The following is a 26,883-nucleotide window of genomic DNA, read 5'->3' on the forward strand; positions in this document are numbered from 1 at the left end:
CTTTACTATGTTTTTTCTAAGTTTGTCAAGAAGACGTTCCAGTCTTTCGTTATTATTGCAAAAAGGATACAATTGCTCGATATTGGTCCATAATCACAATTTAATAAGTCTAATTACAAGTACTTCAAAATTCTACAAAAGATCTTTATAGTTTTCATTGTGTATTTCATCTCAACCAACAGCTGTTCATAATAGTCAATGGTGTTCACAAAATCATTTTTAAGAATCGTGATACAATTGTTAGCATATTCATGATCAAATAAAATACCATTACCTTGTTTTGGTTGAAAACCCAATAAATTCATTGTTGTGAGTTATATACTTCTATTCAGCACTACTTACCGGAGAAATACTACTTTATATATTGTATTGACTTTTCCATGATGATCTCGTGACAAGAGAAACAAACTTATTGACTTAGCAAAATCGTATCAACTTATAAAATGACGACTAGTAAGTTTGTTGTTAAGTTACCTTAGCCAGACTTCAATTCCTTCTTTTAAATTTAAAGTTGTAGTTTATTTGGTTTGCTAAATAGTTAAGCTTTTTTAAAAGGGAGTATTCAACCCATGGGTTAAACTCCCATGAGTAATTACATTGTTATCTTCAAACCAACATGCAACTGATTTATATCCAAGAGAATTAAAGGATTGGAGGTTTTATTATTATTATTATTATTTGGTTGTATTCAAGTTTTTTTTGCAGCTAAAGGTGTCTTTTACGGGTCCTTGCTCTGGTATTGTTCTGTCGAGCTGAGTCGTGGAGTACGGTACTGGGGCGGGTGGGGTGGTGCCGGGGCAAATAATTTTTTTTTTCTTCTTCCTTTTTCCTTTTCTTTGTTAAGTATGAATGAAACTCGTATCTCATTCCTTTCCCGATTCGGCGTCAACAGCTTTTTCCGATAAATTCCTTTGTCACAGTTTGTTTCACCTTTTTTTTTGTTGTTTTTCCTGCGAAAGATTTTTTAGATATAAATTCATATAACGTTTTTTTTTTAGATGGAGAAGGAAAATTTTTCTTTTCTATTAAATATTGTCCTTATTAGATCTTTTAGATTATCGCAACCAGTGACTGAACCTAACCATGACAGAGCCACATAGTCATCTAACCAAACTATATAACGACCTATCAACACCTACGTTTTTCACTAAGAACTTGCACTCAACACCAAGATCGTTGACAACAAATATTTTAATTGTCGGTGGTTCTTATAGTGGGTTGTCAACATTAAGAGCTATACAACTGCATTTATCAAAACGCTTAAATGAGACAGACCCAACTAAAAGGAAAAAAATTTCAATAACATTGATTGAGCCGAGGAATGGTTTATTGAACATTTTAGGTATTCCGAAATGTTTAACTGACATTGAATTCGCAGATACTCAATTCATTCCCTTCAATAAATTGTCAAATTGCAAATTTTCCAATATTTTCAGCGATTCCATTTCACAATACGATCAAGATGATTCATGGTTTGAGAATAACCCAGACAGTTTGTTCCAACTTAATTATATTCAAGGCAAAGTATGCTACTTAGATCAATTCAAAGCACAGTATAATTTAAACTCTAATGAATTTGACAAAGGGATAATTGAATTTGATTATGTTGTTTTAGCTTCCGGAAGAGATAGAAGTTGGCCAACGACTCCACATTCTCTAAGAGTAGATGATTTTTTATCAGAAATGGCTAAAGTTAAACAAGACATTGAAAGGGCCGATATTGTTAGTGTTATTGGAGCAGGTGCCGTGGGGATTGAAATTGCAGGTGATATTAAAACAGAATTTCCTAACAAAACAGTTAATTTGATTCATCCACATGAAACTTTCCCTCCTGAGCCATTGTCATTAGAATTCAAACGAAAAGTACAAGAGTCCATTGAGAACGCCGGTATTGATGTCTATCTTAACACAAGAATTAAAAAAGAAAACGAAAATGGGGATTTAATCACAACAAATGATAAAACGATCCCATCTAATTTGAATTTCTGGTGTTGTTCAAAGTCAAACAACACTGGCTTTTTATGTCAAGAAGTGAGGGAAAAATTTCTTAATAAATCAACAAAAAACATAGCTGTCAATTCATATTTACAACTTCATAATTCTGAACATACATATGATAATTTCTTTGTTTTGGGAGATTTAGTGGATTTCAATATTATTAAATCTGCAGGTTGGGCCATGTATATGGGTAGACAAACTGCTCATAACCTCACCAGTTTGATATTTGACAGTAAACTTGTTGAACCCTTACCTGATTTAAGTTCAATCCCATTTGGTATGGTCTTGATTACGGGTAACAATGAGATAATAAGTGAATTATCAGGGGTTGTTGAACTCAACAACGAAGCTTACGTTCAAGAATATAAAGACTACTGTGTAGGTAAGGTTAGAGTAACTTTGGATATGTAAAGGCTCTGTTACAGAACCTTGTTTATTACGCTTATTTCCTTACCCATGTGTGTAATGGGCACTGATTTTTAGTCGTTAATGATCAATATTTATATAGGTAAAATAACATTTGATTTAATATTATTTAATAAATAATAAATGTTTCGTTTTATATTCAAATTTATCCACTATTCTACTCTGTAGATAATTTACCTTGAATGTACACTTTCCCTGACTCTTTACTTATAATACCTAGAGAATAGCAGTTCTCCGATACCTCGTCAATTTGTATTGAGATCTCTTCGTTAATAAATATAGGAGCATATGTTCTATACTTAAAGTTCTTTGGTTTTAGTTCAGGATGTTTAATTGCAAAATAATACAACAAAAGTGACACTTGTAAGGGCCCGTGAACAATCGTATTTGGTAAATCCTCAATAGAGCGACAATAATTTGCATCGATATGAATCTTGTGAAGATTATAAGTAAGCATAGAATATTTCAACAAATCGATACTTGATATGTGGAAAGTAGGACCATTGCCACTGTAATTTTCAAGTTGATAGTAGTTTTCATTCGGAGTGTATAATGCATTAGTATATGTTAATGTTCGACTTTCTTGTAATAACTCTTGTGATTCAGAAGTGAAATTCCTTAAAATACTAACTAAAACAGATTCATCGATAATTCTAACACTTTTTAAAGTCTCGGTTACTTCAATAGGGGAATTTATTGACGGTGAATTGAAGAAATCAATTTCACCTCGAGCCCATAGCCGTCTCAAATATAACTGTTCACCTTGTTCATTAACAGGAGCTTGGTAATTGTCATACCCATCACTTCCAAGTTTCAAATTTAGTTGATTGTTATATAAAAAATGGAATCCTTGAAACCATGACTTGGATATATTTGGTTTATGATCAATCTCGAGTATGTTGTTGAGAAGGTTGGTTAGATTATTGTATGAGCCATAAGCAAAAGTATCTTTGATAATTGTTGGTTTAGACTTGAGTACATTGGCCCATCTATAGATACATTCTTTGCTAATTGGAGCCATTGCAGAAATGTAGGTTGTTGTTGTTGTTTTGTTTGTTGATAATGGATTGTTATCTTGTGGCAAGTGATGAAACATATTTTGTGTACTCGGTGGTAAATGTGAGTGAGAGAGAGTGTGTGTGTTTTGGTACGTTTTGCACGTACTACAGTAATAGGTACATAAAGAAGAAGAAGAAAAAAAATTATCCAGAATCATAAAATCTCATCTCATCGAATATCTCCAGAATTACAACTACTTTCTAAGAACAAGTCATATCCACTATGTCAAGTACTAGTGAAGCGTTGAAAAACATAAAGAACAAGCAAAGAAGACAAAAGGTCTTTGCGGAATTAAAGCATGAAAAAAACAAAGAACGTCACAAGTTAAGGCTGGAAAGAGCAAAAGAAGAACGATTAAATCCAGAATTAAGAGAACAAAGAATAGCAGAGAATATACCAGCTACTATTGATAGTAAGAGAGTATTTGATGAGACTATTGCTGCTGAAGTTGAAGGTGATGATGAGTTTGGAAATTACTTTAGAAATTTATTGGAAGAACCAAAGATTTTATTAACTACTAATGCCAATGCTAAGAAACCAGCTTATGAATTTGCCGATATGATTATGGATTTCCTTCCAAACACCACTTTTATTAAAAGAAAGAAAGAATATACTATGCAAGATATGGCTAAATTCTGTTCAAATAGAGGATACACCACTTTGATGGTTATTAATGAAGACAAGAAAAAAGTCAATGGGATAACAATGATCAACCTTCCAGAAGGTCCAACATTTTACTTCTCGGTTACTTCTATTACTGATGGTAAGAGAATCAAGGGACATGGTAAAGCTGGTGATTATTTGCCTGAAATTATCTTGAACAATTTCAATTCTAGATTGGGTAAGACAGTGGGGAGATTATTTCAAAGTATATTCCCACATAAACCGGAATTACAAGGTCGGCAAGTGATAACATTGCATAATCAAAGAGATTATATATTCTTCAGAAGACATAGGTATATATTCAGAAATGAGGAAAAGGTAGGTTTACAAGAATTGGGTCCCCAATTCACTTTGAAATTAAGAAGAATGCAAAAGGGTGTTAGAGGTGATGTCGTATGGGAACACAGACCAGATATGGAAAGAGACAAGAGAAAGTTTTATTTGTAGGTTGGTCCGTATTATCAGTGTGTATGAGGTTATAATGCAAAATAGATTTAAACATTGCATAAAATTAGGTTCGAAGCGCAAGAGTGTTCATTTTTTTGGCATCAACATCATTGTTTATGAACGTCATCTTCATCTTTTAAAATTGTTTAATCGTTGAAATGGTTTTGAATATAGTGTAAGGTTACTGGGCTGATTCATATTCTAGTACGAGTGAACCTTCGAATGGGATTGGTCTGCGGCGAAATTAGTAATTTTTTGGGGACGCTATGGGTCTTGCGTGGGGATGAGAATTAGAACGGGGGAAGGTGGTAGTAAAACGTGAGACATGGAGGGGGAAAAGGGGGGAGAGAAAAAGAAAAGGCAGGTAGGACCCGCCTTACGGAAAATCTTTAAGCACCTCATTAGCAATTTTTTGTTCGGTTGAATTTTGGAGGGAAAAGACAAAATAGAAAAAAAAAAATCACGCAAAATTTTAATCAAACAAAAATTTTCTTTTTTGCCAAAAGGGAAATCAACAATCAATAATTCAACACCCACCAATCTCACTTATACACACTATTTTACTCCGAAAGACTATTGTATACTTACCAACAGAAATTAAGGATTATCAATTGATACATTCAATTCATTATTATACACTAGATATTTTTGTACATTAGAATCCCTTACTCACTTGACAGTGTTAAAGCCTATCAATTTGTAAATTTTTGTTTATTGTTTATTTTTTTAAAGAAAAGAATTCCCACTCCGAGTATACTTTTTCACCAACTAGAGTAATAAAAATTCAGATGACCATGGATAGTGGTGGAGTTCAACAAATTATATCTGCTTTACAGGTTGTTTATGATCGACAATCAACCAATGATCAAAGAAGAGAAGCCCAAAAGTTCTTGGATGAAATTAAGACAAATGATGAAAGTCCATTCTGGGGTTATCAATTGGCATTACCTGAGAACAACGGAGATAAATACATTGTTAGATACTTTGGGTTAACATTGTTACAACAATCCATCAACACAAGATTCCACACATTTGACCTGACAAAAACTAATGCCATCAAGAACTGGATCATTGAATTGTCAAATAAAATTGAACCCACAGACCCACATTATATCAAAGAGAAGACTGCGTTAATTTGGGTGGCTATAGCGAAGAGAATTTGGGGCAGCCACTTGGTCAAATCCCGTGATAAGGTTGCCCTCGAGAATGAAGCATCAAGTCTGGATAAAAGCTCAACTGTCACCCCGCAAGAAGCAAACGATGGATGGGTCTCCATGGATTCGGACTTGTTGACCTTGTGGAATAATAACATCACATGTCGAGAAGTCTCGTTAATTATCATCAGAACATTATTCGAAGATATATACCTTTTGGAGGATCCAATTGCCACTAAAAGAAGTGCTTGTTTGAACCAGTTGTCTATATTGATTGTTACCCCTCAAAAAGTGTTGGAAACAATTTACGAGAATAATCCTAATTTTACCATATGCAAGGCACTGAGTGATGGTTGGTTTGTGACATGGGCAAGATATTTAGTTGAAGTATTGTCCAATAATGATTTCAATGATAAAATATGCCAGACATTTGTTCCCAAAATCTTGTCGGCGTTCAAAACTTGTTTACATTGGATCAGCCCCTGTGTGTTGAAACAAGAAAATATATTACAAACATTAATTCAAATATTAACCTTACCTGATGTTAAGATGAAGATATTGGCAGTTGACTGTTTACACATTTTATTTACAAGAAACTACAATCAACACGAAGACTTTGATTTCTTTATTGGCTCTGTTTTCACTGCTGAAGGTATTTCCAAGTTGAGTGAGTTTTACCACTCCTTAAGTTTGGATCCAGATGACATTGATGAAGTTGTTTATTCCCTTTTGAAGAAAACTGTTGAAATGATTGTCTCCCTAAGTGAGTACCTAAATATCGCTTCGAAGAACAAAATTTCTTGGGAAGATTCAGATGTTGATAGTTATTTGCGATTAGTGTTAGAGACCACAAGTCACCCAAGTTTAATTATCAGTGGTTTATCTTTACAAATGTGGATTACCATATTGAGATATGACGAGTTGAGTGCTAAAGCACCATTTTTGAAATTAATGCCTGAATTGAGAGAAATTGCTTCCAACAGGACTATAAACTACACATTTGATGACGAACACATATCTAAGAAGTTCCTTGATGTTGATTTTGATTCTACCCCAGATGCAAGCTCGTTTTTGCTGAATTATCGTAGATTCAATGAAGATATAACGCGTATAACGGTTTGCAAAAGCCCCGAAGATGGATTACGTTGGCTAGAGAATCGTTTAGAAATCTTTTTTGGATCCGAACTTGGCATAAAGGCAATTAATGAATTCAAAATTGGAGAAAAATCTGAGGTATATAATTATGGATCAGCTCAATTGGGAATTATCGATTGTTCCCTCCGTGGTATAACTCGTTGGAACGAATGGTATACAGAAGATGATAAAAAGGTGATCAAAGACAGGCTAAATAAGCAAGTTGAGTCATTGTGTGAGAAGTTATTAGTCATGAATTTTGCCAGTCCTTTGTTGGTACGAAAACAGGTTCAGACTTTAGTTCATTTTGCTCCATTACTTAAAGATGTCAATCCACCTCTAATGTTCAGAGCTCTAGAGAAAATTTTGACTACGGCTACTTATCCTTATCCACCAAATGTTTCTGATGAAGATATGGAATTGATCCGAGATTTGCGTGGAAGCTGTGGAACAGAGTTGAATAGATATGCATACATGATGCCAGAAGGATTGAGTATCATTTTCAACGATTTGGAGAATGCTATATCCAATATATTATCAGCCAAGAAAGTCAGTGATCATGAAAATGTTGCATTCAAGTCGTTTTTATTGGTGATTGCATTTAGATCGTCTATCCCTAACAAGGACGAATTGTTCTCAAAGATTGTTGATCCAGATTTAGCAGCTTGGTCTGCTCCTGACACTGAGAAGGGATTGATGGATTTGCATTGGTTTATGGAGAGAATTGGTATAGTTGAAATTGCCAAGTATTTTCAAAGTCGTGGGATTACAGCCAATACAAATTTGTTGGAAGCCAAGATGGATGATGAAGGCAAAGTATTAAAGAACAAATTGAAGGACCATTGGTCATCAATATTTCCAATTAGAGCCACAAGGATATTTATTCAGTATAGTATTGAAAAATTGAATCACAGCTCTCCAGAATTTTTGCATTTGTTAAAACTATGGAAGCCTAGAATACAGCCTATTGTGCCACATGTCTTGCAATTATTAACCCAAATTCAAGCATACCATAATCCTGCTAATTGGAAAGATTTGCCAGTTGAAGTTCAGGCGTTTGTTAAGGATAGTTGTACGGAAAGATTTTGGCAACAAGGTGTTTCGATCCAATCAAAGGAGACTTTTATGGAAGAGAATGTTAAAGCCGCTTTGACTCTTAGAGATTTTGCTGATTCTGTTGGACATTTGATTAGATACACCAGAGAATATGCATTTTTAACTGTTGGTTCCATAGCACAATTAGAAGATGTCTTGTATGAGATCCCGAATATCGGTCTGATGATTTGGAATGCTGTGGCTGGTGATACCGTCGGTGTTACATTACACAGTTGGAAGCATATGATTAATAGCTGCCTTAGAGTGGTGATTAAATGTTGTCCAGTTAAGTATGTTGAAGTATTCATGAGTGAATTATTGCCAAGAGTATTCATAGATATTGATAAGTTATTGGTTGCAAGATGGGAAAGAGTCTACGGTAATGGATTGCAATTAAAAGGTAACGAGGATGACGAAACATTGAGTGAAGAAATGATGGAAGAACATATGTTGAGGCAGTTGACAGCTACTGTTGTTAGATTGTTGATGGATATTGTTGGACAATATCATTCTACTCCAACAACTGACATACAGTTTGCGTGTAAGAAATTGGTTATTGAAAACAAAGAAGTTTTAGCGCCATTTTTGGAAATCTGTTGTCATATTATTATGTTTAAGGATACCAAATGCTCCTTCAATACAATATTAGTTGTGAGAAACATCTTACCAGAAATTGTGTTGAAAGATGATGAAGTTGACAAGTATTTGTCGGACCATTTGATTAAAGCTTTGGTGCATGTTTTGATGGAAGATTATTTTACAGAAACCCATAACGAAGCTGCTATGGCATTGACTACGTTGTATTGTGCATTAAGATCAAAGAATGATTATCCTGCCAGAGCCATGATGACTTATTTGTCCAATGTTACTTCTCACGACGTGGCTAACTTTGAATCAAGTTTGATCAATTCAAAATCATTAAGACACCAAAGAAGTGCATTATTGGAATTGATTAAAGTTAATAAAAATCCAAATTCAATTGAAAATGGTGATGAAATGTCCAAGAGAAAGAAACAATTAGAAGAAGCCATTAATAATAGAAAAAAGCCAACTGGTATTGATGTCATGAATGATCCTTATACTGAAAATGGTGCTTTGGGTAATTTGTTTGGCGAAGAGTAACTTTATAGATATGTGAAAATGTGTTTCAATTTTATATACGTTGTGTTATATATTATCATTATAAAAAAATAAATAAAAAAGAGTGTAAGTTTATGTAATATAACCAGTGTCAGTATTGGTGCTATCCACGGCATGTAAGGTTTGTGTTTTCTAACATCACGAGTAATTTTCTGCCTCTTTTCTAGTCTTCGTTTTCTTCTTGTGGTTGTTTAGCCTTGTTTACAGCTGCCATACCGTTTTCAAGATCAACAAAAAAGTACAAGACAATGGATATAATAGCAAGGAACATATTGGGTAAGAATGGGAAACGATCATCGTTAGTTCTATCTTGGATCACTGCATTAACCAAACTTCCAATCCAGCCAGTAGCAACACCCAACATTATTTCTAAACCAAAATATTGTGCTTCATCACCTTTTGGTAAAAGCAGTGAATACACACATCGATTAAGTGATCTCATAGCTGAAGAAGTTCCAGCATAAAACACTTCAAAAATCCAAAATTCCCAACGATGTTGGAAACCAACACGTGTAGCATGGTGTATACCTAAACAACCCCAAAAATTGGAAAAGATACTGAAAGCTAAAAACATATAGCCCCAATATTTGATATTGAACTTGAATCTTGGATAAAGTACCATCCAGGCGAGTGATCCTAAAGAAGCTGAGATGTACGACATGAATGTATACACGGTGTATTCAGAATCAGTACTTCCTAATCCCAATGTAGATCTAAACAATAAAAGAAACATACTCATGAAGTTGCTATAACTTACATTCCAAATAACCCAGGAAACACAATAAAGAAAAGCCATTGGATATTGTTGAATATCTTTTAAAAGTCCGAAAAACCTTTTGAATGGTAAAACCATCACATTGCTGTCTCTTTTCTTACCTTTAACACTTGGAATATAGAATGAAGAAAATATTGATAGGACAACTGTTAAACAGCCAGCAATTGTAATTGCCAACAAGAAGTTATGATACCCATCTTTATCTGGTCTGCCACTTGTATATGAAATAATTATACCAATAATTAAAGCGGTCAACCCACCAACATTACCAATAACAATACCCAACACTGAAACAATTGATCCTCTTTTCAATGGATCTTTCTTATCTGCTCTCATAAACAATGGAATATATGAACCTTCCATAATTTGATAAATTGAATCATCGATACTCATCAATGCATATAGTGCAGAAGCTGCTTTCAAAGTGGGATAATTACTTTGTGTCAACCCAGCAAACGGTAATGCAAAACAACCATAGATAAGAATTGAACAAATGACAAACAATTTTCTATAATTAGAATAATCTGCAATTCCCATTAAAAATATAGCAACAACTCCTTCTACAGCTGTAGCAATTGCTCTTAAGTATAAAACATATGAAGTATAATGAACTGTACCAACACCAAACTTGACATAACAGTCGTTCCCTCTCATAGCACAATGTCTTCCATCTTTGGTTCTACCAACACTTCTAGCAATCGATTGAATGGAAGCAGGAACATAAGTTCTACTCATAGAAGCTACAGGACCAGTAGAATAGCAAAGTAATAACCAAGTATAAAAAATGCTCTTTTTATTCCAAACACTATACTCATCTTCGATTTCTTCACTGTCCAGTTTTGGGATGATATCTCCCTCATCGTCCCTTTGGATTGAAGATTCAGAGATTGTGATAACCTTTCCACTTGAACTATCTTTGTCTGGTGACTTATTCATTTTGATTTGGAGTATGGAAAAAGGAAAAACAGAAAAAAAAATTACCATGGCTGCAATATTGAGTGCATTTTATATATTCACAAAATCTGAGCAAATATTCATATCCCCAGAATTGGAAACTTTCATTGTTTAGTTTTAAAACTTACCTTCTGACATTGACTTACCAATTGAGCAAATATTTGGTAGCTAGGAGGTCAAATGGATGGAGGAGCAATTTATGTTTTTCCAAAAAAATAAAAAAAATATGCTACTTTAAATATGCACAAGAAACAATAGAAATATACATATACCTCATATTCAACTTTTATTAGTTATTTAGATTCTACATATTCACGTCTCCATTTAGGTCCATATTTTAATAAAACAATGACAAACCCGATACCGGCTAAATCTGTTAATCCTAATCCAGTTAAACACCAGCCAAATCCCATTCTATTAATAAGTGGTTCAATGATTGCGGTACATATGGTAGCAGAAATATTTCTTGCAAAATTTCCAATTGCAACATTTGTGGCAGGTTGACCAGTTGAACATTCAGTTAAATATGTAGTATTAGCAACAAATACCCAAGTCATACCAAACCCTGTCAAAAAGGTAAATATAAATACAGCAGAAACATGAACGTGCTTGTCAACTGTCCATGCATAACCCAAAATTCCCGCCATAGAAATAACAAGACCAAAAATCTGTAATGAAAATCTATGTTCTGCAACATATTTATCAGGTTGTTTTCTAATCATTCTTGCTCTTAATTTATCAGATAACCAACCACCTACTGTTGAACCTACGATTAATGAAAAGCCAGGACAGATATAACTTGCACTAACTTGAGCATTAGTAAATGAATATTGGTCTCGCAAAACACGTGCAAATGTTATTGAGACTCCATAGAATGTAGCAAACAATAAACCACCATTAATTGAACAAATCAAAACAGGCTTGTATTTTAAAATTTTCCAATAATTTTTAAGACTTGGTTTTGGTGGTACTGGATATCCATCCACTAATTTTTCTTGTTTCCATTTTGGTTTCACAAAAATTGATGTGTTTTCATAACAAGAGGAATTACCCACTAAATACCTTAAAGTTTCTGGAAGAAAGAATAAGATGATAATGTAGACAACACTACCAAAAAGGGCCAAAAACCCAAATATCCATCTCCAATCACCTTTAGTAGCAATTATTGAAAGTACGGGTCCTAAAACTGGACCAAGTTGTGGACCCCACATGAAAATTGAAATTGCTTTAGCTCTATTCTTTGGTTCTATAATATCTGTAACAGTACCTGCACCAACTGATATAACACTTGATGCACCAAATGCTTGTAAAATTCTTAAGATGTATAAAGCAGTAATATTTGCAGGAACAGAAGCTAAAAGAATATTAGCCAATATAAAGAAAACCAAAGGTATTAAATATAATAATTTTCTACCTCCATAATCTGCCCAAGAAGCCCAAATCAACGGTGCAATGGCAAACACAACCATAAATACCGAAACTGTTCCATTAATAGTAGCTGCAGAAACCGAAAACTCTTCTTGTAATTGGGGTAAAACTGGGATATAAATATTACCAGCAATAGGACCTAAACAACCAGCAAGGGTTATTATAGCTATAATTATAGCTTTTCTTTTAAAAGCTAATGCACAGTAAGGTTCTGTTGGTTGGACTTGTTGGACTTCAATATCTTTCTTCTTTTCGGAATCTGCACTTATGACATCTTGATTATTTTCTGGTGAAGAAACTTTTCTTTCAATGTCAACTGTTGTTTCATCCTTTTCGTTATCGTTGATGGGGACTTCAAAAATTTCCTGATCTTTCGTCTGTGGCATGATCCAATAAAAAGGTTAATAATTTTGAAAAGCTCTGCACAATGAAAACTGATATTTAAAATTTTCTTTTTTTTTTTTTTCAAAACTCCAAATTCTGGGTTATAAGTCTATCTTTATGAATTTATGTTATTTGTCACCATTATTCGTCTTTGTTTTCCAGATTCAAGTTGAGCAAATTTTGATTTGCAACTTTAGGGAACCAAATTCTCCACCACTACATGCGCAATATTCGAGTACAATGGATTAAATAAAACCTTTAGGGATTTCATTGTTAATCATCCTTCATTATAAAGATAGAGCACAAAATATTGAACATTCCTTATTATTGATGGTACCATTTATAAAAACGCCTACATGTTTCTTGGTATTGAAGTATAACTATGTACGAACTCATAAACAAACCTAAAAATATAAATAAAAAAAAAACAAAAAGTAAAACACCTATATAGAAAAGGAGACAAAACTGTTCTTTGTGTTTTAATTATGCAACAATAAGCTTTTCAAATTTCACCTTCAAACCAAATGGACTAATAGGTCCAGCAGGGGTTATTTTCTCTTTCCAACTTGCATCTAAAGTAACTTTGTAATGTCCTAAAATACTAGTTAGCAATTCTTTAACTTCATATAAGGCATACTTTTCTCCTAAACAAGCTCTCTTTCTGCCATGAAACGCAGGTAATTCAGCTGATCTTTTGGCATTAGCATAATTGCGATTTATTTCTTCAATATTATCCCTTCCCCATCTCTCTGGTTTAAACTCATCCGAGTCTGGTCCCCAAACATTTCTGTCTCTACCCGTACCAAAATTATTATAGCCACAGTAAACACCTTTGGGAATTACTATGTTGCCTAGTTTAGTAGGTCTGGTGGTATAACGATTAATGATTAATCCCAATGGTGGATACATTCTTAAAGTTTCATAAATAACAGAGTGTAGATAAGGTTTTGTTGGATCTATTTCTGAACGTATGGCCTCCTGAACTTTTGGATATTTTGCAGCAACAAACATCAACGATAACATTAACAAAAGTGGATTTTCATGTCCAGCAATCATCACAATAATGGCATTATCCAAAAATTGTTTTTCAGTGAGTTTTTCTTGCATCAAGCCATCAACTAATTTTGTAGCTGCACTATTAGGAAGTTGTGGATCATGCTTGTCAATAATACTTTGACCATACCAATTCCTAAAATTAATAACTTCCTTTCTTGCTTGTAACCTACTTGGAATAGGAAAGCTATCAAAATAAGGAAAGTTCAAGAAAAAAGGTTTGAATATTTGCAGCTTGACGTACTTTATTTTTTGATGCATGATTGATTGATCGCCTTCAAGAACCTTAAAATTTACTCCAAGTATAGATTCTGTAACGTTTGCTAATGAATATTTTTGAAATAAATCTGTGATTGGAATAATTGCATGATTTTTATCACTGTCAATCATACCATCAATAATTTCAAGTAATGATTTAGTATTTTTCGTAATTGGTTCAAAATCGGGAAATTGAATACTTTTGGCAATAACTTCTCGATATAATTTCCATAATTCTCCATGAGCACTAATGATATTATCACCAGTGTATGTAGCCATCACTGAACCAGGGATTTTTAGGTGGTTTCCCCGTTTTGAGTACACATCTTCATTTCTAAACATTTCAAGAAGATATTCTGGCCTAGTAATGAGTATGTTCCATCTTGAAGCAAAATATATCTTTACTGCCCCGTACTTTTCCAACTTCTCTCTCAAATACAAATTGTAAATATCCCTCTGATCCAAGTTAGTGTAAGCACCTAAGAAGGAAACATAGAATGGGATTGTTGGGATATTTTTGGGAAAATTGAATGGTGGTAGTACTATATCGAGAATTACATATAGCAAATAGCTAAATAACCCAATTAAGGTGTATTTGACGATATCAAACATTATCATTGATAATTGTTAAATGGATTAGAGGGAGAATTAAAACGAAAGAAAGATGAATATGTAAAAGAAAAAGAAAAAAAAGTCTTTGAAGACAATAATCAACAGAATAACGGTATTTTTGAGACGACCTCGTAATTCTTTAATATAAATATAGATTAATAAGGGTAAAATTAACAAATGAAAAATTTGAAAACTTGAGCAAATTTGGCAATCCTTGAAAGGATATTAAACTAAATCCCCCTAATCTCAAAGAGACGAGGGTTGAAATTGGGTTTGTCTTTGTCTCTATTATATGTGGAATGAGTTCATGTGTCGTGTATCAGAGAGTTATTATTTATGGTTTGGTTTCTCCTTTGTTGGCATTGTTTGGCATTGATTGTTTGTTTCCCCCTTGATATTACCCAATGCTGCAATTTCCCAAAAGTTGCAAACATTAAATTGCGCATAAAATTTTTTTGTTTTTTTGGGAGTGTACACAAAAACGTCCCCGATACATTATATCGCATGAACTGTTTCGTTTTGGAAACAGATGCAAAATAGTAGATAGAACACAATAATTTAGAGCTTGAAACGATGCATTGTATTCCATTATTTGGGGAGTTTTAGCATAAAGGAATAACAATTTCAAAGGCATAGCAATGCAGTTTTGTAAATACTCACACTTCTATTGAAGGGAAGGAAAAAGAAAATCTTTTCAAATCTTGCAGTTTTTGAAGATGATTCGATTACTTGAAATTAGTTTTATACAAGAACTAAGTATATAAATTCAATCCTAGATTCTTGAAATCTTTTAATTTCGTCTCTTTTTTATCTTTATGTATTTAATTTCTTGTTATATTTCTAAGACTAACTTTCCATTAAAAGAACTACAAAAGAATCCATAAGAAATTTTATACATATAACTTATCGGTTGTTGTTGTTGTTTTTTTTTCTTATTTTAGTTAGTTTTTATATACATATACTATTATTGTTGTTGCTCAAGTTTTAATCATGAAATCGGCTTCAAGTTTATCTTTGAATTCAAACACAAGCAGTAACTCTACTGTTGATACTGAAGTTTTTGATCCACCAAATACAATTTATGAGTGTATTGGATTAGCTTATTCAAGAAATGGGTCCAAGATCTTGGGGTCTAGAAACTACAATGATTTTGAAATTGATGATATTTTTCAAGTAATTAAAAAAAACGAACAAACAAGATTATTTTTCCAAGACGGTTTAACTCAATTAAATATTGAGAATCTGTATTATATCTGGGAAATTCAAATTGAACCAGGTATTTGGCAAGGAGTAGTTACGGTTCAATTTAATGTTACTGATTTTGAATATTGGTTTCTTAAATTATTGGTGTCACTGTCAAGAATACACTTCAAGCAAGAGCTAGAAGAAGGTGAGAATTATGAAATATATACAAAGATGGTTTCTAATGCTTTTGCTCAAGAATTGAAACATACTGTTGAAAATGATCAATGGGATGATATTGGGAAAGCATTTTTCAGTAAAAATGTTGATTTTTTCACTTCTCGTTGGCAACCTTTGGAAGCAGTTTTACCTGCTTTTCCTTGTAAATCATCCAATGTTGAAAAAGTTGCTGGTGAAATGCCTGACAAGGGAGAAGAATTGGCACTTTCAAGATTGATTCAATTTGCAGCTTCTGTTAAAGAAATATATCCTCCAGGTATAATTATTTGGATTGTCAGTGATGGACATGTTTTCAGTGATTGTATTGCTGTTGATGATTCTAAAGTTAATCGATATTTTGAAGCTTTACAAGAATTGTATGCTAGATTGAAGCCAAAGGATGCAAATCCAATTCGTTTTTGTTCTTTGCCAGTTATTTTCAATCTAGCAAATTCAAATTTCAATAATAATTTGGTTGAGAATGTTGAATTGGGACATTATCTTGGCACTGAGATTGATCCTCAATCTGAAATTTGCAGAAAAATCCTTGTCACTTCATGTGATACCGATTGTGGAAAATTGAGACAGGATATTACTACCAAGGGACATCCAAGATTGGCATTATTCAGAGGATTTTCCAAATTTATGACTGAAGATTTGGCACTTCACCCAAATGTTGCAGGTATGGCTAGAAAAAAGTTTAAGAAGATTGTTGCGAAAGTTGCTTTTGAAATGATTAAACGCAATGATGCTTATTCTAATTTGGTTGAATTGATGTTCCCATTCCATTTGAGATTCTCAATTCATGCTCATTGTAATTCTGGTCCAAAATTTGGTATTTCATTGTTGTCAAAGACTGGTAAAAATCAATGTCACCCAATTAATAGTATTCAAGATCATAAAGAACCAAAGAATACTGATTTGTTACATATTCCAACTCCGTGGCATAATTCTATTGTTAAAATCGACGATAGTGACGTATATTTTGTGATCAAATCTAATAAAGTCAAGGAAGAGATAGATCAAGGCAACGGTAATGGTGGTTGGGATCCAGTCAATCGTCACTATATATTTTTAAGTAAATAAAGTAAATAGGAAATAGTAAGTTTTTTTTTTTTTTTGATCAATTACACAAACAGGAATTGTGGTTTTGATATGTCACGTTTGGTAGCGAAGGTTTGTAATATTGTTATGTACGTGGACTGGTTGGTCAGGCTACACGACCTAGTGTGCCTCCGCCTAGTGTGTGTTGAGGGAATATGTCAACTAACCCTTTCGGGTATCGGCAGGTGAATCTCCTCCGGGAGATGTGACGTGTGAAGGCGTCTTGGGATTAGTATTTAAACCACTGGATTCCCTTCGGGATCGAGCAGAACAGAGAAAGGGAGAAGGAACCAACTCTATTCATACGTCTTGTATATTAGACACGACTTATTATACGCATTCCCGCTCTATTCTTAACAAATATTACCCACACAAATACAACTATAAAAAGGAGAGAACTTGAGTTTGCAAAAAAAAAAACAATCTTTTTTACACCACTTTTTCTTTTATTTCAACAACAATACTCAATAATAATTATATGTGAGTATCAAATCATTCAATAATTTCCTTCTAATGTTGATTTACTAACTTGCAATATCAATTGGTTGTCCTTGAATATTTTTATTGATGTCTATTTTCCTTTTTAATTTCCATTAGTTATCATGTGTATTGCCTTTTTTCAAATGGGACAACCATTGGGGAGTTTATTGCAATTCATTACACATACTATTGCCTTAATATAAACCAAAAAGAAGGTCCTTCCAAATAAGATAGTGTTTGGCAAGCATTATCTTGAACCTTAGATAGGGAGTCAACATTACTAAGGCAAATTTGACTAGTGAAGGACTTTTTCAAAGTAGCAACTGGTCACTGCTACTTTGACTACTGCCGGGATTCACAATTAAAAGATCCCGGCAGTAGAATAGATTGATTAGATGTAGATAGAACCACGTATTGTGCGGTCGCTGACCAGACCGTCTAAAGATACGTGGTTACCCGTCCTGCGGGCTGCAGACCGTATGGAACGGGCCGGTCGATGAGACCGGTAATGCTGGTCCCTGTCCATCCAGGCCAGTAAGTTTGGGCCAACACGTGCAGAGACGGTCCAGGCAAATCCTTCTCCACTAGGAGAAGGAATCGTAGAAAACCTCTTATGAACAAACATGCTCAGTTTTTGTGTGCATCGAGTCTACGCGATAGAAAAAAAAAACGACAATTAGACGTTGCACACGAACAAAGGAAATAAAAAAACAACAACAAAATCTTGTCTTGAAAAAGGGAAAAACAAAAAACAAAAATTCAAGAATCAAAAAGAAAAAGTTAAACACTTGGTTTATTAATATTACTACGATATCATGGCACCATCACCATTACAAATTAAGGTTAATGCTTTGAAAAGATTAATTAAAGAAGAGAAATTATATCAACAAGAAGTTTCAGAACAAGAACAATTTGTTAATCAAATGAAAGCTAATAATGCTGATGAATATGAATTAAAGAAACAAATTGAAGTTTTACAAGAAGCTCAAAGAATGGTCCCTGAAGTTACTAAAAAGATTAAGGAACATAAAGAATCTTTAAAAGAATTCTTGGAAACTTATACTGGTGAAGAAGACACTTCTGCTGCTAAAGAATTACTTTAATAGATATGTGGGTTTATAGATTCTACACACATTATTATCAAAAGAATATACACAAAAAACATTAACTGAAAAAAATTGCATATAATAAGTATATATTTATATAAATAGATTTTTTTTATTATTATTATTATTATCATCATTTACTTAAAATAAGTGCTATTCCTTTTAATTATTTACTATATTTTTGTTTTGAATGCACAAGATTTTAATGTTCCAAGATAGTCAAGTTACCAGTAACCACGACATTTTCCAAAATAGAACCATTTGGAATATCGATCTTATCACCATCATTACACACAATGATGACAGTACCTTTCAATTGGACACCCTTACCAATAGTAACGTTACCAGTAATGGTCAAGTGATCTAATTCTAAAATCTTTGGAATGTAAGGAATTCTAGATTGGAATCCACTGACTTTTTTGAAATGAGATCCTAATTTGATCAATGGGTTAGAGAAACCATCTCTAGTTGGGTCTAATCTTAAAGCACCGTGTTCCAAATAGAACAAATCGGATTTAACTAACAACAAATCGGAACAGGTTTTAACTGGCAAGAATCTTGATCTTGGAACAACAACACCATGGGCACCTTTGAAATGTCTAATAGCAGCACCAACGGCAGTTTCTAATTGTAAAACGTTGACATCTGATTTACCATGAGAAATGGATTTTTGATTTGGAATGATTTCAGCTTCAATGGCATTGGCTTCAACCAATTTCTTGATGGCTCTCAAGTTGATCCACAAGTTGTTGGTGTTGAAATATTTGAATTTCTTGATACTCTTGAATTCTTCAACGTGTTCTTTTGGAACTTGAGCAATTTCCAATAATCTGACTTCACCTTGGTAGTTGATCAAAGTACCACCTTTAACATCGGCTCTTGTTTTTGGGGTCAATTCCATAATATATTCAGCACCAGTTTCAATCATATGGTCCAAAATCTTGGTATCAACAGTGGCACCCAAGTTATCACCATTGGAAACAAACAAAACTTCTCTACCTTGAGCTAATAAGGCATCCAATTCACCAGATTGAACCAAAGCTTCAAACAAGTCACCGTGACCTGGTGGATACCAAGCTTCAAGAGAATCGTCATAAGTTTCTGGGACTGGTAATAAAGAATCCTTATAAATTCTTGGGAATCTGGATTGGTTGAAAGTCTTGACTCTGATTCTGTGACCTTGGTATTTCTTGATGATTTTGGCAGTATCGGCATCAGTGTTAAAAGAGTTCATCAACAACAATGGGACATCAGCGTCGTATTTTCTGTTCAAATATTCAATTTGTCTGACGGACAAATCCAAAAAAGTGTTTCCATCTCTGACTTCAATGACGGATTTAGGACCAACACAACCCATGGAAGTACCCAAACCACCATTCAATTTCAAGACTGCCAATTTGGACAAGTTGGTAGAGCTGTCGGTATCGTTCAAATCGGAGTATGCAACAACTTCATCAGCAGAAGGAGATCTGATTTTTTCCCAATCCAAAGTGGAACCGGAAGCTTTTTCAGTCAAGTATCTTCTGAAAAGGGAGAAAAAGTTGTCCATTTCATTTTCAAATCTGTTCTTGTCTTCTGGATCTTCAACGGTGTCGGCTAAGTTGTTCAAAGCATTACGCATTTGAGAAGCAGTGACATTGGTTGCTGTGTTATCAAAAGCCTAAAACAAACAAATCAATTGCAATTGTTAGTATTCAATGAAAAAAAAACGACAAATTTCCGAAAAATTGAAAGCAATACATACATAAGCAGATTGTGATTTGGTGTGTCTTTTTCCAGTAGTGGCCATTTTCTTTCTATTTGAAATCGTATAGATCAATTGAGTTCTGATTGAACGTAGCTTGAATGTGCTAGTAATAAGAGATGATAAAGAAAGTAAAACTAAAAAAAAAATTTTTTTATAAAAAGCAAGTGAACCTGAAATTGGTTTTCTTTTTATTTCGCCAAAAAAGAGACAACAGGAAAAACTTTCGTGATGTTTGATTTTCGTTCATTCACTGTGCGAGTGTGTGTGTGTGTATGTTTACTTTTAGTTCGGAGAAGGGAGGAGAGAAGGCGAGCGAGAGAACGAGAGAGAGGGGGGGCGTGTTCCACAATACAGAATTTTTTTTTTTAGTGAAGTAGGAAAATATGTACTGTACGTTTTTCAATTTACTATTATTATTATTATTAGTAATTTTTATTGGGCTAATTTTTGTTGTAGTTGTTTGTGTCGTGGAGAACAGGACACAACTATTTTTTTAAAAAAATACCATTGGTGTTATAAATGAAGCAATGGTTTAATTAATTAATTAATTGACTCCAACACATTAACTCAACAACAAAAATCGGATTTCCAGCTGCAGATTAAATTATTGGGGGGTAGGAAAAATTAATTAATAAACCAAAAACCAAAATAAAAAAAATTCGCAGATCAATATGACAAACCCTCCCTGAATATCATAATTGTCTTTTTACTCTACATCCTTCTGTAGTAGATATGTGCCTCCTATACAAATCGTGTGTGTGTATGTTTGTTTTGTTTTGTTTTTGCAATTTCATTGGATCCTTGATGTTTCTCTCCTGGTCCCCCTTATTTTCCCACTTCCATTGTATTCTTCTGCAAAAAGTTTGCACAGTTATTCAGGCGGTGGAAATCAACAATAATTTATTAGAATGTCCCACAAAAACGTATGTTTAATTTTGTGATGGAAACAGAGCGCTAAAAATATATTTCGTCGCTGGTATTGGTGGGGGAGGTGGAAGCACCGACATTAATTAACGAAAAAGAAAGAAAAAAATAATGATCTAAAATATCTGAATTGGAAGTTGAAATGCAACTTCAACCTCAACAACAACAAAGACACGGAATAAAAATATGCATGGATTGAACAAATAATCACCAATTAGGTTAAGTTTAGACAAACTATCGGTGGTGTGGTTGTAATCGTTTTGGAAAAAGGAAGTTTAACCACTTTCCATGTGTACTAAGAGACAAAGAGAGAAAGAAAGAAAAAACTCTAATACTTTAATCTATTTTCTAACTCCGAGAATAAAAATAGAATGTTACCTCGTAGCAGCAGCAGAAGCAGAAGTAGTAGTCTAGCCATGCGGATGCTAAAGTTATGAGTTCTAGAGTGGCCATCCTCGGAAAAACTCCTTTTCATGGTGATCACTTGCTTTTCTTTTTTCCCTTTGTTGATTTGTTCCAGGGATAATATCAGTGAGGCTCGTGATATACACAATTATTGACAAAAAATAGTTCAGATGGGGAAATGCATTTTCTATTTCTCCATTCTATGATTAAGGTGGGGCAATTGATGATGGTATCGAGCGTCATCATTGTTTGAAACACTATTGAAAATGGTCTGCTCAAAGCATTGCATGATTATTCAGGAATTTATCATGTAGTATTTGAATGGATTTTGCAACAAAAACCTAACGAAAATAAAATTGAAAAACACTTACTAGATTTGATTATAACATTAGTAGGACTCCTATGTAGTCTGATTGTAATAAGAATAATAAAAAAAACAACCAACACAGATTGGATTAATCTATAGATAGATTGAGAGCAAAAAAATGACGTCACAGACAGGATTCGAACCTGCGAAGGCAAAGCCCATTGCCTGAACTGCCTTCCAATGAAATGGAAATAGCAGGGCAACTCCTTAACCACTCGGACACTGGGACGACCACTTGCCAATGTGCAGGGAGGAACTAAACCTGATGGTGTTAAAATTTAGCACCATGAGATATCTATTTCGTCATTTTTTTATGTATAATTCTACATGGAACATTGGTTCGTTCCAATAATTATAAACTTGATATAAGAAATAATAAATTAATGGGTGTTTAGTTTTGGAATAATTCAATTAAACATGTATAACTTGCTTCTATTATTGTTTCACCTTAAGATCAGATCTCTAATACATCAATATCATAAAAGAACAGAATTGAACCGTAAGATTTAACTCTCAAAGACCGGCAGTTGTAGAAAGCTAATTTACAAACTTATACAACCTGGCACAAGTATACAAACTAAAGAATACAGGTCAATATATATTGAAATAGACTAGTATAGATGAGAATTTTGCAATTTATAGGTAAAACTTAAACAATCTGCGATAATTCCTTTATCTTAGACGGGTATTCAGCCAAATTTTGTGGCACTAGTAGTTTAATTTCTGGAAGAAATGTCTTGTTATTATGATAGGTTTTTAGGGTCACATGCCATGTATAATACGACTTGTTTAATGTTAGTTTCTACTTACCAAACGATTACCCCTTTTTCCAATTATACTTTCATGGGGATAGTGGAATGAACTATGTTTAAGAAGAAGATAATCCTCAGCATCCTACAAATACTTCAGAAAAACATTGGGTCAAGGCCAAATGTAATAGTGTGATTTCCAAGTTAACGGGATTTTCTTTTTAACCATTCTTTGTATTTTTGAACTGACTGTTGAAACTTTACAAATTACTGTAATAGACTGTGAACAACCACAAACAACTAATTAATATGATTATCTATAATATTTAGATTGTTATTTTTATTCAATATAAGTTTATAATTTTTTCAATTTTGTATAAAGTTGTATCATTCTAAATCAAATGTAACGTAATTATTCTATTCAAATTAAATGTTACATAAAATCTATAATGTAGCAATAATGATTATCAAATACTAATGGCATGTTTTCATATCATCTCATTGTACATGAAACCAATAATTGAACACTAGTCATTGACTGCCAAACGTTAGTTATATATCAATAGATCTTTGAATTAACTATCCATCTCAGATATGTACTAAGGATATACAGTCTTAATCAAGGTGATATTAAAATCCATGCTCTAGTAAAGTTCACCAACATTAGGTGTTATTTGAATTAATAAAAACATAAATATTATTATAAGTTACTATTGAAAATAATTTACTAAATTGCAACAATTGAATTAGTTTTTATTAATTGCTACACGATTTGCACTACTAAGTAATTTTTTTTTGCAGTCACTATAAATACTCTCTTGATTTGGCAAAATGATGCTGAGAAATCAAAAAATTTAGAACAGCAAAAAGCTTTGGACTTGAATTGAATAGTTTTATTGTTTTGTTCGAAGCTCCATAGCTCCTTTCTATCGAGAAGTGTAAGGGAGTTTTATTAACATTGATTCACTAAATTCTAGCATTCATTCTAGTTTATATTTTAATTAATAAAAATTTTTATTAGAGTCAGTATATATATATAATTACCAAAATGTAGAAAACTTGATTACGTACGACAAAGAACTAAGCATTTGAGAAGTCAACTTTAATGTTGGTTAAAATTAGTAGAGACTTTTGAGCTTTGATTTCTCTTATGGCTTGAAGTTTCAGTTTCCACAACAATGTACCGATAAAGGTGTGGAACAGATGAACAGAGAATTAAATCAGTATCATTCAAGACTGATATGAAACTTAAAATAGGAATATGCTAATTTATAATATTTTCAAGTGAAAATTCAATCTTACGATCGTGGAGTGACGAATTTCATAGTATTCGAAACCCATTCTTTTATACTTATCCAGGACCACTCCCTTCCGTCACGTTGCCAAGTGGTCGTCCCAGTGTCCGAGTGGTTAAGGAGTTGCCCTGCTATTTCCATTTCATTGGAAGGCAGTTCAGGCAATGGGCTTTGCCTTCGCAGGTTCGAATCCTGTCTGTGACGTCATTTTTTTGCTTCCAATTACTACAGGTAATATTGTTGTACAACGTTGGTTGTTATTTTTTTATTATTCTTATTATTACATATGGGCTATTGAGAGATTTAACTCTGTTGTTCTCTGCGTATGATCCATAGGGTGTATGTTATTAATGGATTTTGTTTTATTTTTGTAATAATTTTACAATAAAGTTTCTAGTATAGAACATGGAGTTCAAACAATATTCAATATTTGGGTGTCCACTAATAATTCTTGACTATTCTTTAAAACAGTTCTTCATTATGAATAATTCATAATGAAGAACTAATAGACAACATTTGCAGAGAGAGTGTGTGTGTGTGACTGTGAACCGCTAACAATGATCTTCATTAGTATCAATCCAAAAAAATCTGATTGAGACAAAGAAAAAAATAAGAAAATAAATGTCAACAAAAACGCAACTGCGTACTTCAACTCATCACTTTACGTTTTAAAAACATGTCATCATTAGAACCAAAAACTCAAGCTAAAGTTATACTTAATACTACCAAAGGAGTTATTGAGATTGATATATGGTCAAAAGAATTACCAAATACAAGTCGTGAATTTATTTCAAATTGTCTAAATCAAAAATTCAATGATTTAAAATTTATTACAAGTTCAAATCTAATTCAATTTCCAAATATTAATACCACCAAAATTATTAAAGAATCACATCCGAGAATTAAATGTAAACGAGGGTATGTTGGTATTAGTCAAGATGGTGAATCAATTTTTATAACATTAAAAGAGATACCTGAATTTACAAACTTTAACATTTTTGGTAAGATTAATCAAGATTCTTATTACATAGCATTGAAAATATCACAAGGTGAAGTTGATAATGATGGAAATCCTATATTTCCTGTTAAAGTAATCTCTAGTGAAGTGATTGATCCTTATTTCGATGATTTGGTGAAGATAGAAGAGGAAACTGTTAAAGAACCAGCAAAGAAGAAGGCAAAGACATTGGTTAAGATGAATTACAACGATGATGAGGACGAGGATGATGACGAGGAAGAAGAATTCAGTATCAAGAGTGCTATTGATGTAAAGAACGGTAAATCAAAGAAGATGGAAAGTACCGAAGAAATCAAACGAGATTCTGAAGCAGACTCAAATGAGGAGCAACAACAGAAACATTTGAATATAGTAGAGAAAAAAGAGGTGGAGGATGAGACATCAGAAAACGGTGAAACATATGGGGAAGAAAAAGTCAGTAACATACCGGTTATCAGAGATCCATCCATAGACTCAGAATATGATTCTGACCTAGATTTAGAAAAAGCAGAATCGATTTCATTAAGTAAAAAGAAATAAATATATATATTCCCTTCTATCCGATATCAAAACCAAGGAGTTGTAGCATCATTTTCACGGATAGAGGGATCTTTTTACATTTATCTCCTACAATAGACCAATTACTTTTACTATTGGCTATTTTTTTTTTCTAAAATGCAATGTATATATATGAAAAAAAAAAAGATATCCCTAAATATAAAACTAAAAGCTAATGAACAACTATAAACCAACCATCAAATCGTTAACCAGAAAAAAGAAAATACACAATTGAAGTAAATAAATAAAAAATAAAATGAAACCATCATAAAGAATAAACGTGCAAAAGGTCAAATCATCTCTTAGTTCAAGTCAAGAACAGAGAGTTTTCTGGTTGAAATCAATGTGGAGTCAATTTCTTCATCATGTTCTTCAATAGCTACCAATGGAGTCAAGTTGTCTGTACCCATAGATGGCATTTTAGCTGTAGCACGAGCAGATCTACTAGCAAGTTTTGGAGAAGTAACTGGGGAAACATTTGGAATGATAAATGGTTCGGAAATTTCAGTGGAAAGTTCTAAGAAGTTAGTGAAAGACATTTTTGTTATTGTAGTGTTTGATAATAGTAGTTTTTGGTGATTGAATAAATCTAATAAATAATAAATAAATAAATAATAAATAATAATGAATAAAATAAATTTTTAAGAATCAAGAAGAAGAGGGAATATCAATGTCTTTATATAGACTTTTTTTTTGGAATCAGGTTTAGTCTGCAAAAATGAAAAAAAAAATTTTTTTTCTTGCTTTCTCTTTCTGTATGCTTAGTCAAACTATTCACATGTGTCACTCACACAGAGTTTCTTGTGAATTACATCTATAGTTTGCGATGGACTTTTACTACCGAATAACAACACAAAAATGAAAGATGATTCATGCGCCAAAGAAAAAAATATTCTGGGGGAATCCGCGTAAGTTAGGTTAAACCGACACCCAGACACCAATAGTCAACCTTCGGAGTTTTTCAATTTCTTAGTATTACAACCCGCGGTAAGTGAAAACCGAAACTAAAATTACATCATAAATTATGCATAATAATCCTCATGACCTAATTTTTTTTTTTTTTTTTTTCATTTCTCTTTATTAATTAAAAGATAAGGAAATTAGTATTACTCAGAGGAAATAAATAATTTTTCTCATTTTACTTGCTTCCCCACCCATGGATTCTGGAAT

The 26,883-nt window shown here is 33.1% G+C and overlaps 12 protein-coding genes and 2 non-coding genes across 14 annotated transcripts; 7 read left to right on the forward strand and 7 right to left on the reverse strand. All coding sequences in view use genetic code 12, as the record gives it.

The window, feature by feature from the left end:
- Positions 1-1,083: 1,083 nt before the first annotated feature.
- On the forward strand, positions 1,084-2,409 carry CTRG_00508 (uncharacterized protein; the record flags this gene model as incomplete). The annotated part of the gene is made up of 1 exon (XM_002545681.1): positions 1,084-2,409. The coding sequence occupies one exon, from the start codon at positions 1,084-1,086 to the stop codon at positions 2,407-2,409; it is 1,326 nt and encodes a 441-aa protein (XP_002545727.1).
- A 172-nt stretch (positions 2,410-2,581) lies between these two features.
- Positions 2,582-3,640, reverse strand: CTRG_00509 (hydroxyacyl-thioester dehydratase; the record flags this gene model as incomplete). The annotated part of the gene is made up of 1 exon (XM_002545682.1): positions 2,582-3,640. The coding sequence occupies one exon, from the start codon at positions 3,638-3,640 to the stop codon at positions 2,582-2,584; it is 1,059 nt and encodes a 352-aa protein (XP_002545728.1).
- A 65-nt stretch (positions 3,641-3,705) lies between these two features.
- On the forward strand, positions 3,706-4,593 carry RPF1 (rRNA-binding ribosome biosynthesis protein; the record flags this gene model as incomplete). Its single annotated transcript, XM_002545683.1, has 1 exon — positions 3,706-4,593. The coding sequence occupies one exon, from the start codon at positions 3,706-3,708 to the stop codon at positions 4,591-4,593; it is 888 nt and encodes a 295-aa protein (XP_002545729.1).
- Positions 4,594-5,381: 788 nt separating this feature from the next.
- Positions 5,382-9,098, forward strand: MSN5 (karyopherin; the record flags this gene model as incomplete). Its single annotated transcript, XM_002545684.1, has 1 exon — positions 5,382-9,098. The coding sequence occupies one exon, from the start codon at positions 5,382-5,384 to the stop codon at positions 9,096-9,098; it is 3,717 nt and encodes a 1,238-aa protein (XP_002545730.1).
- Positions 9,099-9,279: 181 nt separating this feature from the next.
- Positions 9,280-10,875, reverse strand: CTRG_00512 (uncharacterized protein; the record flags this gene model as incomplete). Its single annotated transcript, XM_002545685.1, has 1 exon — positions 9,280-10,875. One exon carries the CDS (start codon positions 10,873-10,875, stop codon positions 9,280-9,282), a length of 1,596 nt encoding a protein of 531 aa, XP_002545731.1.
- Positions 10,876-11,138: 263 nt separating this feature from the next.
- On the reverse strand, positions 11,139-12,659 carry CTRG_00513 (uncharacterized protein; the record flags this gene model as incomplete). Its single annotated transcript, XM_002545686.1, has 1 exon — positions 11,139-12,659. The coding sequence occupies one exon, from the start codon at positions 12,657-12,659 to the stop codon at positions 11,139-11,141; it is 1,521 nt and encodes a 506-aa protein (XP_002545732.1).
- Positions 12,660-13,140: 481 nt separating this feature from the next.
- DIT2 (putative cytochrome) lies at positions 13,141-14,586 on the reverse strand (the record flags this gene model as incomplete). Its single annotated transcript, XM_002545687.1, has 1 exon — positions 13,141-14,586. One exon carries the CDS (start codon positions 14,584-14,586, stop codon positions 13,141-13,143), a length of 1,446 nt encoding a protein of 481 aa, XP_002545733.1.
- Positions 14,587-15,570: 984 nt separating this feature from the next.
- Positions 15,571-17,067, forward strand: DIT1 (Dit1p; the record flags this gene model as incomplete). Its single annotated transcript, XM_002545688.1, has 1 exon — positions 15,571-17,067. One exon carries the CDS (start codon positions 15,571-15,573, stop codon positions 17,065-17,067), a length of 1,497 nt encoding a protein of 498 aa, XP_002545734.1.
- Positions 17,068-18,380: 1,313 nt separating this feature from the next.
- CTRG_00516 (uncharacterized protein) lies at positions 18,381-18,668 on the forward strand (the record flags this gene model as incomplete). The annotated part of the gene is made up of 1 exon (XM_002545689.1): positions 18,381-18,668. The coding sequence occupies one exon, from the start codon at positions 18,381-18,383 to the stop codon at positions 18,666-18,668; it is 288 nt and encodes a 95-aa protein (XP_002545735.1).
- Positions 18,669-18,873: 205 nt separating this feature from the next.
- On the reverse strand, positions 18,874-20,292 carry UGP1 (UTP glucose-1-phosphate uridylyltransferase; the record flags this gene model as incomplete). The annotated part of the gene is made up of 1 exon (XM_002545690.1): positions 18,874-20,292. One exon carries the CDS (start codon positions 20,290-20,292, stop codon positions 18,874-18,876), a length of 1,419 nt encoding a protein of 472 aa, XP_002545736.1.
- A 1,944-nt stretch (positions 20,293-22,236) lies between these two features.
- On the reverse strand, positions 22,237-22,343 carry CTRG_06362. The gene has a single exon. It is a non-coding gene; the product is annotated as a tRNA-Ser (tRNA).
- Positions 22,344-24,255: 1,912 nt separating this feature from the next.
- On the forward strand, positions 24,256-24,362 carry CTRG_06340. Its single transcript has one exon. It is a non-coding gene; the product is annotated as a tRNA-Ser (tRNA).
- Positions 24,363-24,834: 472 nt separating this feature from the next.
- CTRG_00518 (putative peptidylprolyl isomerase) lies at positions 24,835-25,695 on the forward strand (the record flags this gene model as incomplete). Its single annotated transcript, XM_002545691.1, has 1 exon — positions 24,835-25,695. The coding sequence occupies one exon, from the start codon at positions 24,835-24,837 to the stop codon at positions 25,693-25,695; it is 861 nt and encodes a 286-aa protein (XP_002545737.1).
- A 320-nt stretch (positions 25,696-26,015) lies between these two features.
- Positions 26,016-26,252, reverse strand: CTRG_00519 (uncharacterized protein; the record flags this gene model as incomplete). Its single annotated transcript, XM_002545692.1, has 1 exon — positions 26,016-26,252. One exon carries the CDS (start codon positions 26,250-26,252, stop codon positions 26,016-26,018), a length of 237 nt encoding a protein of 78 aa, XP_002545738.1.
- Positions 26,253-26,883: the final 631 nt, after the last annotated feature.

Source organism: Candida tropicalis (assembly GCF_000006335.3).
Source record: "Candida tropicalis MYA-3404 genomic scaffold supercont3.1, whole genome shotgun sequence".
In the NCBI taxonomy this organism is placed as follows: domain Eukaryota; kingdom Fungi; phylum Ascomycota; class Pichiomycetes; order Serinales; family Debaryomycetaceae; genus Candida; species Candida tropicalis.